The sequence below is a fragment of the Adiantum capillus-veneris genome, chromosome 7 (assembly GCF_014529385.1).
Source record: "Adiantum capillus-veneris isolate H3 chromosome 7, ASM1452938v2, whole genome shotgun sequence".
Classification (NCBI taxonomy): domain Eukaryota; kingdom Viridiplantae; phylum Streptophyta; class Polypodiopsida; order Polypodiales; family Pteridaceae; genus Adiantum; species Adiantum capillus-veneris.
In genome coordinates this window covers 158359532-158376771 of record NC_140937.1, presented here as the reverse complement: position 1 = coordinate 158376771, position 17240 = coordinate 158359532, and the positions used below count along the sequence as shown (strand labels likewise).

Sequence of the window (17240 nt, the reverse complement as noted above, 5' to 3'; positions counted from 1 at the left end):
TTCGCGCCAAAAGGCTTATGACGAGTACTTAATTAAATGGATAGGTCAATCTGAAAGGTTTGCTACTTGAAAATCAGTTAGATCTTTAAAAGCTCAGTATCCCCACTTCATTGATGAGGACATCAATGGTTCTTAAGGGGGGAAGTATGTTACGTCCCGCTCATAGGAGAGGGGATCTAGCCTAGATGCCGTCGGGATGGGCGTCCAGTGTCCGGGCGAACATAGTGTGAACCGGGCCAGTGTGGCCGGCCATTATTATAAAAGGGAGGCCAACGCCTCATTTGTAGTTATCGACCCTAGAGTGCCAATGGTTAGCCTGCGAGGTCACCTCGAGGAGGTGAGGCCAGGTGGTATGGGACGCTCAATCTTACAGGTCACGCCTACATCCTCGGACGCTGGCCCCAACACGAGGGAGCTATCTGATGGTGGCTATGGTCGGGTGGTTCGTCCAACGCATGTCGTGTCTGTAGGCTGTCTGTGTAGCCGGGAGATCAACTCCCTGCGTTCGTTTTATATACTATAAGGAAGGTTATTTAATGAGAAAGACCATATTGTGTGTAACTAAGGATTTGAGGAAAAAGGTGTTGACGGAATGCCATAATCGAGAGTACCTTGAGAGGGATGGAAAAGTATTTCTATTGATCTCAGATCCAGAAGGACGTGGATGAGTTGGTACGAACTTGTTTCATGTGTCAAAAGGTCAAGTTTGACGGACATAAAACCCGAGGACTCTTACAGGCTTTACCTATTCCAGACCAACCTTGGGAGTGGATTTCATCTTCGATCTTCCAAAGACTCGAGAGTGAACATGATGGTATTTGAACAGTCATCCACAGATTCAGTATGCAGGCTCACTTCATACCCGTAAAAAAATACAATTAAAGCCGATCACTTGGCCAAATTGTTTCTCTCACAGATTGGCATGCCTAAATCTATAGTGACAGGTAGAGACCCCAGATTCACGAGCTTGCTTTGGAAAGCTGTAATAGGACAGCACCACGTGCCAACGAAAAAGAACAGACTGAACAAACTTTGGACGCTTCAAAACAATTGAACTGGCAGAGAGACACTTCACATGAGACGCAGAGTGCCGTAGTTCAACCCCCACAATGCACTGGCCCCAAACTGTAGCGCCACTTTCGGTATTTCTTTATACTGCTTCGACACGTTACAGCACTCGTGGCTCTGCTCTGCATCTCCCATGGGTAGAATGCCAAGGAGTGAGCCCTTAGTACATATTTAAAGGCCCTTAGCCATCCAAAAGCAGTTACATGAAAAGCATTAGCTCCTAAAAGCATCTAGTCCAAAAGGTGAGCGTCCCATGGGCTGGTTTGTATAGCAGCCACATCATAAAGAGTCAATGCAATTCGAGGAAGTTTCGTACAACAACCACATCATCATCCTCTTGCCCAATTTTGAGTGTGGGTGTGAGTTCTACTTTATTTTGGGGGTTCAGGCTCCTTAGCCGGTTCCATAAGTAGTTGGGGGTTAGGATTAGAAATTTTAATGGGCCACTCGCAAGAACTTGTAAAGTTGGTAAATCCTTCTTCTTCTACTGTTGTTGCTAGGGTTAGGCCCCTCGCCCAACATCAGCAGTCCCCCTTCTTGGAAGAAGAGTAATCGTCCACGATTATATCTCCAAAACAACTCAAGTTGAATCAAAAATATCTGAGGGTCGTTCAATTTTCTCATTCCATATCAAAGGTCTTGATATTCTAGCATAGAAAATTAGCCATCACACTTAAACTGCGCCGATCTGTAACAGATGTCTCGATACACTAAAGTTACGTACCCAGGCAATCTCACCAATGAGGAATATGCAATGGATCAAGGTAGGATCAACACGTACGTCCGGATCCTTTCCGTACCGTACGGGTGATCTGTAAGGATCCGTACCGTACGGATCGATCCGTATGGTGCTGGTTTTTTTTTAAAAAAAATTCTGCCCCCTTTCCAGCATGAGGGTTTCGCTAGGCCCAGGCGACCAGTTTTTTGGCCTTATTTTTTAGGCGCTTGCATTGGGTTGCAGAAAACCAGTAACGCAGTCAATTATCTCTGCAGAGAAACAAAGTGTCACTGTGCAGGTAAAGTCTCTCTCTCTCTCTCTCTCTCTCTCTCTCTCTCTCTCTCTCTCTCTCTCTCTCTCTCTCTCTCTCTCTCTCTCTCTCTCTCTCTCTCTTCTCCAAGTTCTTATTGCAGGCTCCGGGGCTCCCCCTCTCTGTCTCTCTGTCTCTTTGTCTCACTCGTGTCGCGTGTGTCTTATTGTTTGCAACAGATTCATCATGCCTAAGCCATGCAACCCGTACTGGAAGGAGCATACCAATGTCATCCGCATTATCAACACTCCAGGCCAAGCGGGTTCCGGCACTCGACGATGGCAATGCAAGTACTGTAATTTTGAGCTCACGAGTACAATTTCTCGTGTCATCAAGCATCTGACGGGCATTGGCACGACCAACAATTGTGGAGGGTGCAAAAAGGTTCCACAGGATATTAGGGACAAGCTGATTGCAGAGAATTTTCCCGAAGTACCCACACCAAAAAAAAATACAGGTAGCCAGCACACACAAGATGCTCTTCATGATGCTCTTATTGGGGATTTTGGTGGTTCATCTTCCGAGGTTCAAGAGGATCATCCCACTGTTGGTTCTAGTAGAAAGAGGGCTCGAGTTGTGCAGGAGGAGGAAGATCGAGGTGATATGGATGCACGTAGGCAAAGCACCTTGCCTTCGTGTGTGAACTCTCTCTCTTGGGTGAAGGAGCGTCAAAAGGTGGCTGAGATGGAGATTGGGCATACTCTCATTGAGTGCAACATCTCCTTCAATGTTTTGAGGACTGAGCAATGGAAGAGGATGGTCCGGGCTATAGCTGATGTTGGTCACACAGATTCATGGTCAGGGGTGGAGTATAAGAAGATGCGCACTACAATGCTTGATGAGCAGAAGGCTTTGATAGATAAGGCTTTGGTCCCGGTCAAGGCCGGTTGGCAGCAGTTTGGGTGCACCATCATATCAGATGGCTGGAGTGATGTTCGTAGGCGGCACATCATTAATATTCTTGTGTCGTCTTGTCTTGGCACATACTTCTTGCGCGCTGTGGATGCAGGCAAGGCCGGAGAGCACATCAGTGGTGAGTTTATCTTTGGGCACATCAAGAAAGCTATAGATGAGGTTGGGAAGGATAATGTGGTTGTGACTGACAATGCCTCAAATTGTAAACTTATGGGTGAAATGGTCGAGGCAGCTTACCCTCGGATTTCTTGGACTCCATGTGCTGCGCATTGTCTTGACTTACTTATGGAGGATATAGGCAAGTTGCCTTGGGTATTGCCTATTGTTACAGATGCCACTAAGATGACCACCTTTTTCCGCAAGAAACATCAAGCTTTAGCTATCTTCAGGAGCCACAGTACACTTGATATCGTGCGACCCTCAAAGACCAGATTTGCTTATATGTATTTAGTGCTACAGAGACTCTTCAAATTGAGGGATCCACTTCTCCAAACAGTTGTGGACCCGAAGTGGAGATTGATGCATCACTCGCAGACAGAGCCCACTAAATACATACAGCGACGAGTGCTCGATGAGTCCTTTTGGACACAGGTTCAGAGTTTGACAGTGGCATTGCAGCCAGTGTATGTGCTTCTTCGAGTCACAGACATGGAGGGCTCTACATTGGGCCTAGTCTATCATCTCTTCATGGAGATGAAGAGACACCTTACAGAGTGCGTGTCTCTGACACAGACCTGGTAAGTACTTGTCTTTTGAAATCTTCTAGTAGACTTGTTGTCATTTGAATTTGCCAATTCAACTTTGTTTTATTGCTGAAAATTTCAGCCGAGATGACATCATGGCCATTGTAGAAAGGAGATGGACTTTCATGAGTCGTCCCATTCACGGGATGGCTGCATTGCTTCATCCTTTCTACAAGATGCCAGAGCTTTTCCATGAGAGGACTCTCTTAAAGCTCAAGGATGATTATATCAATATGATGTACCACATGGACGATCAGCTGGAGATTGATGCAGAGATGATCAGCTTCATGAACAATCTAGGACCATCCTTTGCTAGAGCTGTGGTGTTGAGGCCAGAGGCTACCAAGTTCCCTCTTACATGGTGGCAGAATTATGGGAGACAAGGTCTTCCAACGCTTACACATCTGGCTTTACGAGTACTTTCACAGGTAATTGAGAATCTTGAGACTTACAGTTTTTGCACAATGTACTTAGTACTTACTATTGCCATATATTAAATCTCAATGCTCATTGTTGTAGGATTGCTCGGCTGGTGCATGCGAGCGCAACTGGAGCGCTTATTCCTTGATACATACGAAGATCCGCAATCGTCTCAGCACTTCTCAACTAGAGAAGTTAGTCTATTGCCAAGCAAATATGAGGCTTGTGCGAGCCGACCACGCTTTGGGAACACCCAAGCAGGTCTACTATTAATTTTCACATGAATGATCGAGTCATGAATCATGATACACTCGGCCATTGAGTACTTAGTACATACTAAATAATATTTCCTTTGTTTTCATTTTTCAACAGGCGGACCCAACCAAGGTGAAGATGGTGGCAGATCCTCCTGCTATAGAGGAGGTGGAGGCGCAAATCAGAAATGAGCAGGAGGAGATTATTCGACTGCTTCACAGGGAGTTGGAGAGTGTTGATCGGCGTGTGACGAGGTCACGCGCACGAGCTTTGGCTATTCCTCTACGTGAGCATGATCCAGACCCAGATAGTGCTCGAAGAGAGAGCATTCGTAAAGGGAAGCTACCTGTTCGTTCTTCTCGGAAACGGGCAAACGAGGCTGTTCGTCTCATTGAGGCTTCGACAGAGGCAGTAGAGGATGATCTACATGTGGCACAGATGTCCGTGATGGCAGAGCCAGAGTACGACGAAGAGGGCAATGTCCTGATGGATGGGGACTTGGTTTCTTCAACAGAGTCTTCATCTGCATCTGATGATGATTTTTGACGATGGGGCCATCACATGGATGATGTGCTAGCTTTGAGCTAGCTATTTAGTGCTTTCTAGTATCTACTACTATATAGATAGACTTTTTGAGTAGGATGGTTTCAATTATGATGGCTGATGAGCCTTTTGTTATGGCGTGGGCCTTGTAGGCTATCACCTATGGTACTTTGTCATTTGATGTTTTCAACATTAGTGTGTTCATTGTTATTTCAGATCTCATTTGACTCTTGAGCCTTGATGTTCTTGTTCAATTATCAATGTCGTCTTAACTTTTAAGTCTCTTGCAGTAGTTACACAGTATGTGGTTGTCTTGTAAAACATGTCTTTGAATGTCTCTATAAGTTGTTGGCTTCTCTCTTGATTTATATTGGAGAAGTCCTAGAAAATGAGTATTTTGCAGTTTTTTACCAAGAGTACGTATTTTTACGTACATAAAATTTTTTCCTGTACAGAACAACGTACAGTACGTACACATACGCCACGTACAGTACGTTTGGTACCACCTTGCAATGGATGGCACTTACATATGCATGTTACAAGACATAGAAACACATAGTCGCCGATGAACACTCCCCCCACAAATAACCATCTAGGTCCGGGCCATGAGATATTCAATGACTCCCTCATCACTCCTCCCACAAATATCCTAAAAAGGGTCCGAGCCGCGAGATATAGAGGCCTTTTACAACCAAACGCTCCACAAACTACAGACCACAGCCTACGTCGCTTGGAGGTTCCAAGAGTAAATACTTCTCAAATTGGAGGTTCCAAGAGTAAGTACTTCTCAGATTGTATTCAATTTTCTTTTCAATACTCCTCCCGTAAATAACCAACAAGGTCCGGGCCATGAGTAAAGTACCATTCTGCGAATAATCATTCAATACTCCTCCCGCAAAAAAAACAACAAGGTCCGGGCCATGAGTATATTCAGACATTATGAAGCATCAACAATTATTCTCTTCAGTACTCCTCCTGGGAAAGCCCGAGCCATGAGTGTAACACAACTTTGCAATCACAATTTCGTCTTGAATACTTCTCCTAGGAAAGTCCGAGCCATGAGTATCCATAAGTGTTCCCAAAAAACATTGAAGCCAATATTAAAACTAAAATCAAGCAATCTAAAATCGGCACCAAAACAAGTTCAAAACAGATAAATTCCATTTCAAACAAATTCTAGACAATTCTAGACAGTATTCTCAAACAATTTCGCAAGCAACAATTTCTCAAGCAAATGGTTCTCCTTGTTGCAAAAGAGTGGATCTCCAACTCCCTGCTCCCAAATGCTTCCAGTATTACCTGTTGTTTGCAAAAAGCACCCAAAACAAAATTTTGACCCATGCTGCCGAAGCCCTAATTTTCTACTAAAAACCCTAATTTCTCAAAATATTGTCGGAATCAAAATCGCTCGCACCAATGTATAAGGCTCTTCGAGAGGATCAACTTTGACTTCTATTGCATATCCGAATTCTCGACCGTTGAAAAGATTTTCTGAGGCCTCTAGAACACCAAAAAGCGTCTAAAAGCATGTTTTTAGAGTTTTAAGGGCAAAAACGAACTCCTTCTCCGTCATTTTCTCCTTCTCTTGTCGTTTCTTCTTCCTCCAACCGCATAGCTTCCATCTTGGCTCATAGGAGTCCGGTTTTCTCTCGAGAAAAGAGAAAAAAATTGTAGAATCTTGAAGTGTCATCTTGCTTTGTCTGTTCTTGAAGCATCGATATGCTTTCAGAAAAGCACACAGTTGAAGTTGTGATACCATTGTTGTGAGAGTGAGCAGTGGAGAGGGTGTGAGCCACGCACGCGGAAAAAGCTAGAGAGAGAGAGAGAGAGAGAGGGTGTGAGCCACGCACGCCGAAAACACTGGAGAGAGAGAGAGAGAGAGAATACAAGTGCTCTGCAAATGATGCTCTCAATACCCAATGTATGACAACAAGACCCTAACCATTCTATTTATAGAATGTTAGGTTGAGGTAGGGCAAAATCTGTAATGGTGCAAAAAACATAAAAGCCCAAAAATGGCTAAAAATGTGTGCACCCAGCCAGGCTCAGAAAATGACCGACCCGACACGTGCTGAAAATGTTCGCCCATGCAATCTACATGATGTGCGATGGGTGGCCAACCCGGGACAATCACTAGTCGTACAAAATGGCGAAGCAACGATGGTGTAACTCTAACACACCCTCTCAGCACCGGATGCTGAGACAACACAGATGAGTCGAAGGTGAGAAGCCAAAGTCCGTTGAGGTACAGCCTTCGTGAAGATGTCTGTTGCATTGTCCGCAATAGGGACATACTCCAAATGAAGATCTCCAGCCAAAACCCGCTCCCAAACATAGTGGTACTGCACCTCAATGTGCTTTGTCCGAGTGTGAAAGATAGGGTTCTTGGCAATAGCAATGCAACTCTGATTATTGCACAAAAGACGAGTCATAGCAGTCTGGGGAAAACACAACTCTCCCAGTAATCTCCGTAGCCATATGGCCTCACAAGCAGCATAGCAAGCTGCTCTGTACTCCGCCTCTGTGGAAGACGGCGCAACGGTGGGTTGCCGCTTATTGCTCCATGAAATGGGTCCCGAGCCCAGTGTGAAAACTACTCCTGTAGTAGAGCGCCGAGTATCTGGAATTCCTGCCCAATCTGAATCGCACCAACCAAGTAAGGTGCAACCCTTAGAGCGACCATAGAGCATACCATGGTCCAAGGTGCCATTGATGTACCGCAAAGTACGCTGGGCACGCTGCCAATGTCGCTGACGAGGTCGGGTGTTGAAGGAACTGAGGACAGAAACTGAGTAACAGATGTCTGCTCGGGAATAAGTCAACCATATGAGGCAACCAACAACATTCATGTACTGCTCCAAGTCAGTCTGTGGGAAAGGATTGTGAAGCGATATATTCTCTCGGGGCTCAAGAGGAGTGCCAATCGGTCTGCAACCTGTCATCTGGAATCCCTCCAGGATAGCCTTCGCATGCTTCCGATGAGAAAAGAAGATGCCATCTGACGTTTGAAAGATCTCAAATCCAAGAAAATAGTGAAGAAGCCAAGATCAATCATCTCGAAACGTGTCTCCATAGCTTTCATGATTGACTTGATCCTGCTGATCCATGAGCCTGTGAAAATGAGATCGTCCACATAGACAGACATAAACAATCACTATCGCAACCAAAGAGCAATCAAAGACAACATTACAGTTGGAATCTGATGAGGTACGTCGTAACCCCAGCTTCACAAGAAATTGTTCACCGTCGTCCAGCCTGCTTCAGTCCATACAATGCTTTCTACAACTGATAGACCCAATCCTCCTTGCCTGGTATACGAAACCCAAGAGGTTGCTCCACATAAACTTCTTTATCTCAATCTCCGTTCAGAAATGCACTTTTGACATCCATCTCGAAGATAGGCCAACCAAAATTGGCTGCAAGAGCAAACATTGTGTGTATGGTAGTCACGCGAGCAGTGGGAGCAAAGGTCTCGTCAAAGTCCACGGCTGGTCGCTGTGTGAAACCCCGAGCAACAAGTCTCGCCATGTGTTTGTCGAGGGAGCCATTTGCCTTGCACTTTGTCTTGAAAATCCATTTCGTAGAAACCACCTTCCGCTTGTTGGGCCTGGGAACCAAAGTTCAAATAGCGTCCAGCTCTGTCTGCGGCACGCTTCCAACAATCATGATGGAGTGCTTCCTCCACCGAGGAAGGCTCAACTCGTGAAGCTTGAATTTGGGACGTGAGTGCAAAATTCACGAACTCTGCGCCGTCATAAACTTGCCTCTCCTTGAGGCGTACAGAATGTCGAGGCTATCCAGGGTTTGCGAGTCTAATAACTTTGTGACTCCAGAGAAAAAAAAAGTAGAGTAGAGCCAACCAGGTACTAACTTCTCCTTGCGAAGTGGGACCGCCTCCACCAGAGAAGTACCATCATCCACAGCAGAATCGGATTCTGACATGGCATGATCGGGTGAAGTAATTGGCTTCAGTGTAGAGGGAACAGGGACAGGGATTGGGGTAGGATCAGGTGTAGGAGGTGGACGAGGAGGAGGTAGCGAAGGTATAGGCTTGGATGTTGCCCACTCTGCAGGTGTGCTAAAAAGCTCCATGAAAGTCACATCACGGCTAACTGTGATGGTCTTGGCGTCGGGATCATAAAGCCGGTATCCATCAAACTCTCGTGAATAGCCCAGGAAGATGAGCTTCTTCACCTTGAAGTCTAACTTCTGTCCCTTCTCCTTTGGCACATGGACAGAGGCCGGACACCCAAAAACTCGAAAGTGTGAGACCGAGGGCTTGCGCCCATAGTAAGCCTGACAAGGAGGCATGACCTGCAATTTGCAAAGCATGGGTAGGAGAACAGTTTTGGATGTAAACCGCCATGTTGCATACCTCTGCCCAGTAAACCCGGGGTAAAGAAGCATGTGCGAGCATCACACAAGCCATCTCCATGATAGTCCGGTTCCTCCACTCAATAAATCCATTCTGGGAAGGAGTGTAGGGAGTAGTCAGTTAGCGCTAGATGCTCTCTCACTTGCACCACTGTACAAAGTCCTTTGAGGTGAACTCACCCTCTCTGTTTGAGCGAATACATTTGACATGCAAGTCCTTCTCCTTTTCGGCCATCGTCTTCAAATTCTGAATGGAACTGAAAGCCTCCGACTTGAGCTTTAAGAACGAAGCCCAAGTGTACCTGCTACAATCATCCACAAGCACAAGCAAAAACTATTAGCCAAAAAATGAAGGAGTGCTCATCGGGCCACATAGGTCAATGTGAACAAGTGCCAGTGGTGCCAAAGCTTTGTTGGATGCCTGCTTCAGAAAGGCAACCCTGTGTTGCTTGCCCAGCTGGCAAGCCTCGCATACGCCTGATGAGGAGTGTATCGCTGGTAAACCCTCCACCATGGAGGTCCTAGCAGCCTGCTGAAGTTGCTGATAGCATAGATGTCCAAATCGTGCATGGTCCAAGACAGAAGAGCAGTGAGGCAGTATAGGGAACCATCGCGCTCACCGCGTGCAAGAACAGTACCTGTCGTAGAATCAAAAATGGTCACTCTGCCACTCCCAAAGTGTATGTCAGCTCCCTAAGAGTCCAAACTCGACACAGAGATGAGGTTGAAGGCCGTGTCCGGAACGTAAAGCGCCTCCACTGAACTGAACTTCGGGTCTGAGGTAGAACGGAAGAGGGTAATCTGGCATGTGCCAAACACTGGAATCTCATGGTTGTCACCCATAGTGACAATCTGTCCATGAGTCTCCTTGAGAGAGCTAAACCAAGACTGTTGGGAAGTCATGTGAGTGGTGGCTCCACTGTCAACAACCCAAGTAGACTGTGACATAGCAAGAGCGTGGTCCGTCGTCACAACAAGAGCGGTCTCCGCCGTCTCGTGAGAGGCTAAAACTGCAGTCGAGGCTATCTGTTTCTCCTTTTTGGCCTCTTCGCGCTTTTTCTTTCTACATTCTGCTTCTTTGTGCCATTTCTTGTGGCAGTGGTAACATTCAATGTCCTTGTTCTTCTTCTTCTTCTTCTTATCTATACCTTTCTTGTTGCCTCCTTGAGCTATCAAAGCTCCTTCTGCATCAACAGCACCTACGGCTCGGAATGCGGAGTGCCCCTCGATCTGTCTGAGGGAAGGAAGAAACTCGTCCCACGTGGGAAAAGAAGTACGTCCCAAGTGAGCAACCTCTGAAAGTAGGGATCAAAGCGTGGGAGAAGCTTGAATAGTAAGAGGTCAGTCATGCGTGCCGAGGTGATGTCGCCTCCGGCAGAGACAAGGTCGTCCCAGAGTTCCCGCATGCGGCGGGTCAACCCATTGAGTGAGTTGAAATCCTTGAATTGGACGTTGTACAACTCCCGTTCAAGTGTGATTTGTCTGGCAAATGAGGTCTCCTCAAACTGGTCAAGAATCTGTCTCCACAATGGAGGTGCATGCTCCTCTTTGAAAACTTCCTTCGTGCTGCAGTCCGAGAGGTTCATCATAAGAAAGGTGAAGACTCGTATGTCCCGATCCACCCACTCGTCGATCTGTGCCTGAGTGGCAGTGGGAAGGGTAGGCTTCGTAGCCGAATGGGTGAAATTGTTCGACCATTCCCACAATCGACACAGGATATTTGTGACTTCTTCTCCTCAGCAAACTAGGTGAGGGCATAATTGTTGGACGTTGCGTTGGCAGATGCCGCCGTAGTCGCAGAAGACGTGGTGGTCCCCTTCTGGGATTGTTGTTGTTGTCCCTTCTACTTCGGAGTCGACGTGTCGCGTGCTCAAAGAGTGGTCCCAGAGGTAGATCGATAAGATCACAAGTCACCAACGAAGGTACCGTCTCCAATGTTGTAGCAGTCCAAGATAACCGCTCAGACAACCACCGGATGGTGTCCTGACGAGCAAGGGAGTGATCAACCGCACAAAGGGTAAAAATTCAGCTTGCTGTCTGCCCAAAAAACGCTGCAAAGGGTGCTGAAAACGCTGCTGTAATAGAGATTTCAGCGTGCCTGTACGCCACCGTTCGGTGCGGGAGCGTCGCAGAGTGTCACAGGAGGGGGTTCTCGCACTTCTCAGCCGTTGAGGGGCTGAAAACAGAGAAAAACCAGCAAGTAATCAATGCCAAAATAGTGCCGATTGGATGAAGATACCTGACCAAGGTGTAGATCTGCAAGTGCCTAGCAATAGGAGGCTCTCTAGGCGAGTGTAGGCCGCTTCCTCAAGTGCGCAAGGGAAACGTGTGAATGAAAACGCAGCAGGTCTTCAAAAACGCCGAGGGATCCAAAAACGCAAGCAAGATGCAAAAACGCAAGCAGATGCCAGAAAATGCAAGGTTTGGGGCTTGTTGGTGCTCTCTCTCTCTCTCTCTCTCTCTCTCTCTCTCTCTCTCTCTCTCTCTCTCTCTCTCTCTCTCTCTCTCTCTCTCCAGCCTTTTCGGCATGCGTGGCTCACACCCTCGCCGATGCTCACTCTCACATGGTATCAGTCGCCAGATTGTGGAGGTTCTTCATCGATTGCACCTCCTGAGGCTAGCGCTAGCAATCGTGCTCCGTTCCGTCACGAGAAACTGCAAATTTAAGCCTAGCATTTTTGGACCAGCCAATGTTTTTTGCAAAACAGCCCTGTGTTTTTGCATAAGAAGCTCGATCTGCACACCTCTCTGCAGGTGCTACCAAAGAGAGAGAGAGAGAGAGAGAGAGAGAGAACACAAGTGCTCTGCAAATGATGCTCTCAATACACAATGTATGACTACAAGACCCTAACCATTCTATTTATAAAGTGTTAGGTTGAGGTAGGGCAAAATGTGTAATTGGTGCAAAAAACATAAAAGCCCAAAAATGGCTAAAAATGTGTGCACCCAGCTAGGCTCAGAAAATGACCGGCCAGACACGTGCTAAAAATGTCTGCCCATGCAATCTACATGATGTGTGATGGGTGAACAACCCGGGAGAATCACTAGCCGTACAAAATGGCGAAGCAACGGTGGTGTAACTCTAACGATTGTAACGGGACCGCAGCACGTGCCAACAGTAAAGAACAGACTTTAGACGCTTCAAAACAACTAAACTGAGAGAGAGACACTTCACGCAAGACACGGAATAGCGTAGTTTCACCCCAAGCGTGCACTGGCCCCAAACTATGGCGCCCCTTTCAGTATTTCTTTATATTTTTTCGGTATTTCGGTATTTCTACCCGCGAGAGATGCAGAGCAGAGCCACGAGTGTTGTACCATGTTGAAGCAATATAAAAAAATACCTAGGGGTGGCACTACGCCACTCTGTGTCTCGTGTTAAGTGTCTCTCTCTAAGTTCAGCTGTTTTGAAGCGTCTAAAGTCTCTTCGGTATGTTCTTTTCCGTTGGCATGTGATGCCGTCCCATTACGAAAACAAAGTGAGAGAATATATGCACTCGACTTAAATTCTCGTCCTTGTTTCATCCACAGACAAATGGGCAATCGGAGATAGCGAGCTGAGTGGTTTTGGACTTGTTGAAGTCCAATTTCTCTGATCACAAGACTCGTAGGTGAAGTATTAGCCCCCGGTGGAGTTTACTTACGAGTTACAACAACATTGTTCACACATCCACAAGGAAGGCACCATTTGAAATTGTTGAGGATGTCACAAAGGTTCCATCAATTCTAAGCACCAAGGACAAGATTTTTGAAGCAGATCAGTACACACCATAGTTACCCGGAACGGGAACGGGGAACGGGAACGGGAGGGTCCGGAACGGGACGGGAACGGGGAGGAGGAGAGGGGGGCCAGAACAGGAACGGGGCCGGTCGACTAAAGTAAGGCTTGAATTACCTCTATTCAGTTTAGTCACAAATAAACTCCTAAACAACCCCAAACCTGCCCTCAAACTGCACCAAATATGTTTCCCAAACAGCCCCAAATCTGCCCCCAAATGCCTACTTTTGCCGGTTCCGCCCCACGTTTCGCCGTTCCGTCTCATGTTCCGCCTCGTTACCCCTGTTCCGGAACACCGTTCCGAACCCGACTCCGTTTCGAGAACAGGGCTCGTCCGGAACGCCGTTTCGGGAATGTTTGGGCTGTGTTCCGCCCGTTCCCTGTTACACTCGTACATACAAGATCTAGATATTGCTTTTGCCAAGGTAAGGGAGGCTTTGCAAAGGTCTCAAGCACGGCATAAGAAGGCAACAGACAAGCATCGACGTGACTTGCAGCTGAAGGAGAATGATTTGGTGCTACTCCGATTTGAGAAAGCACGCCTACAAAAGCCGAAGGGTAAGGAGAGGCTTTTCCCAAAGCTTAGTATGCAATACTATGGGCCCTTCCGCGTACAAGAAAAGATAGATGATGTATCCTTTCGACTAAAGTTACTAGATACTTAGGAAGATTCAAAATGCATTCCATGTGGGTCTATTGAGACCTCTCAAAGGTGAAGTGCCAGTGGACAAGAAGCCAAAAGAGCAACAAGAAGTGGAAGAGACAAAAGAGAGTCTCGTTCCAGAACAAGTCCTAGCACATAGGGAAAGTGGAAGGTAAGTTGGACCGTGTAACAAACTTGGGCATCTCAAGTCTAGAATCTGTCGCGACACGAGAGAGATTCGTTGAAAATACTTCACAACTTTAAATCACGGTTCAATTCAAGACGACACGGCCCAACGTAGTTCCGTGCCCAGAGGTATTGGCCCCAAAACTTGGCACACCTTTTGGTATTTCTTTATTATATTAAATCTTGAGCAAAGTACAACTCTCGTAGCGGTCCTCTACTCTCAAACTCTGCGTCCAGATGCTATGAGAACTAAGGCCCCTAGGGTCTTTATATTCTTACAAGGGTTGCCAAAAACAGAGCCCCAAAAGCTTAAACTCAAAAGCAAGAGTCCCAAAAATCAATTGGTCAAAAATCTGCCAACAAAAAGCATTAGTGCAATTTGCGGAAATCCGTTCAGCAACCGCGTCATCAGTCAGTGTGAAATCCGAAGATCTGTACCGTGTGCCACGTCAACATCTGAATTGCATGCCATGTCAACGTCCGTACTGACTGCCACGTCAGAAGTCTACAAGCGGGGGTCCGTACAATCGTCATGACACGTCACAGACCCCCTCTTGAAAGAATTGTAATCGCCCTCGATTACGCCTGCAAAACAGACGGAGGCCATAAACCAGTTCAATAGACACTGACTCTTAGGTACCGACGCACTCGATAACCCAAATCCAGCACTTGTACAAAGATGACAGTCACATCACATCACAGTCAGATCACATCACATAGAATCTAGGACCGTGATTCCTGGCGACATATTTAGCAATCGCATCTAGATCCGCAGTGGACCTCACTAATGTCGATTAACTAATCCCATATCGCGACCACGTCCATGGATTTTGAGACCGAAATGCTGCAGTCATTTGGTCAATCATTCCACTCAAGCACTGTTGTGTGCAAGTAATCTTTTTCGGGGATCCCATGTTGAAGTACTTCTCTCATAGTCATTCAGTAGAATACTGTCAACACATCAGTATCCCTGAAACCCAAAGGGAAATCAATGACTTTATTCCATCCAGGTAATATGTGACAAAGGAGTGGAGTAACTCCCCTCTCCTATAGTCCCGCCTGCACTAGATTCGACCCGCTAATCTGTGGGAACTCTTGGAATAGCCACAGCTAGACCAAAAGCGTCGAGGTAAAGTTCCAAATCTGAGGAGTATCTGCTAGGTCCTCCTCCTCCATCCAATTCGCATTTAATGTCGGATGGTCCTTAACTAAGAACCATTGTTCACTTTACCTTTCTCTTTCCCGTCTTGGAAAGCCAGTGTCTATTCCTGAACGAGTATCTTCTCGTTCTTTTTCACTTCAGGTTTATCCGAGAGCTATCACCACTCCAAAGCCATCATCATCATCTCATTCATAATCGTGTTATATGCTCACATAGAACACGTTCTTTCATACAACATTGATTTCATCCAAAAATTCAAAATCTTCTTTCGAAAAGTCTTATTTCATAAATTCATAGAGAAAAATAATGCTAATTTATCCATAATGTTCTATCTAAAATTTGTTCAAGAATGAGTATCTCCTCAACCCGCTGTATTTCCATTTTGTCACTCATCCTTATTCTTGTGCCTTGTTGGGGAACCGTGCAACGATATTTCCTTGTTCTCCACATTCAAAACACTTTCTTGCTTTGAAATATTCATCTTTCTGGTCTTCTGTCAATCACGATTGTGTATCTTTCTATTCTTCTGTCAGTCGAGTTCGTGTATCTGTCTGTCATCTGCTTCTGTTCTGACTTGTCTAAGGTTCATCTGATGGGTAAGTCAAGTTCCCCGAATGCATCGCAAATCCCCGCTTAGCATGTCCCATCAATTGTTGAATGGACTCTGACTTCTTCTCAAGACAGTAGTCTCAAATTTCTTTGGGAAGTCCACAACAAAACCTCTCAATCTGCTTCGTAAAACTGATCTTCTTGAAAGAAGCGGTCGGAAGGAAAGTATCCCAAAATCTTTCACAGTAATCATCCAAAGTGTCACCTCTAATCATCCGAAGGTGGTTCCAATCAGTTCTCACATCTCGTTCATACTCTTGAGTGAGCCATGAAGAAATAAAGAGTTGAAATTCAAGAAATAAAGAGTTTCTTGAATTTCAACCACTCTGTTGGTGCTTCTTTTCTTAACAAAAGAGTGGACCACCATGTCGATGCATTGCCTTTCAGAAGGGATGTTACTAGTCTAATCTTGGAGTGCTTTGTATAGCGGCCTCCAGAAAATGCTATATCAAACTGTTGGATAAAGGCTAAAGCCCTTGGAGCATCTCGAAACCCTCAAAATTACTCAAACTTTACTGCCTGTCCTCAATCTTTGAATTCTTTGGCCTTTTTGCCCTTATCGTCGAGGAAATCGTACTGATTGGCTCTGTAAAAGTGCTTCCTCTTTGCATAAAACATACGATTTTTCCGTCCTTTCTTGCCCTTTCTGTCCTCGTCACTCGAGTCACAAGAAGATGAGCGTCCGAGCTGTCAGAAGAAGATGAGGACAAACTGGGAAATCCTTCGAAGCGTACACGCTTCTTCTGTTTTTTGGCGTTTTCAAAAGAGGATTTTTGGCCCCCGTTTTCTTCAATTGCTTTTCTTTTGGCCCCAATAGTTGGTTGACTCGTTTTTCAACAACATCCTCGAGTTCATCTTCAGTAAACATCCGTGGAACATGAGGTTGCTCGAGGGCCGACTTGTTGGGGAATCGATGGCAATGGGTGTGCACCTCGTCAATCGGGTGCCGAGTCAAAAATTTTGCATAATGTGGATCCTTTGCAAACTCGAGCATCTGCTTTGCGCACTCATCAACCTGCTGTTGACATTGCATCTCCATTAGCTCATGCCATGTAGGCCGAGGTGGCCCGTATTCGTAAATTGCTAATCCATTTGAATTTTCCGTACCGCCTCCCGTTTCAGAAGTATCAGGAGGGTTCGTCTGATTCTTGCGGGATTCATTGTTTGAATCCATGTGTAATCTGGGATTCTTTTTGGCTTATGCCCTATAGGACAGAGCGATGAAGACAGGAGCCCGTCCGATGCGCGATGAAATAAGGGTGGGAGTGGCTAATAAGTCCGGGGTCACGACACGAAGATTCTCCAATAACAATTTCCAAAGTGCCCAAGTGCCCTGTCTGCTCTTTGGTAGGACCGGTATGCTTTGAGAAAAGCACACGCCTGATGCTCTGATACCACTGTAACAAACTTGGGCACCCTAAGTCTAGAATCTGTCGCAACATGAGAGAGAGAGAGAGAGAGAGAGAGAGAGAGATTCACTGAAAATACTTCACAAATTTAAATCACAGTTCAATTC

At 46.1% G+C, this 17240-nt stretch overlaps 1 protein-coding gene across 1 annotated transcript; it reads right to left on the bottom strand.

Moving 5' to 3' along the window:
• Positions 1-8707: 8707 nt before the first annotated feature.
• LOC147454913 (uncharacterized) lies at positions 8708-10932 on the bottom strand. The gene is made up of 6 exons (XM_086517091.1): positions 10640-10932; positions 10054-10580; positions 9786-9984; positions 9504-9648; positions 9348-9440; positions 8708-9286 (listed from the first exon to the last, which is right to left on the bottom strand). The coding sequence occupies exons 1-6, from the start codon at positions 10930-10932 to the stop codon at positions 8708-8710; spliced, it is 1836 nt and encodes a 611-aa protein (XP_086373217.1).
• Between the last annotated feature and the right edge of the window lie 6308 nt (positions 10933-17240).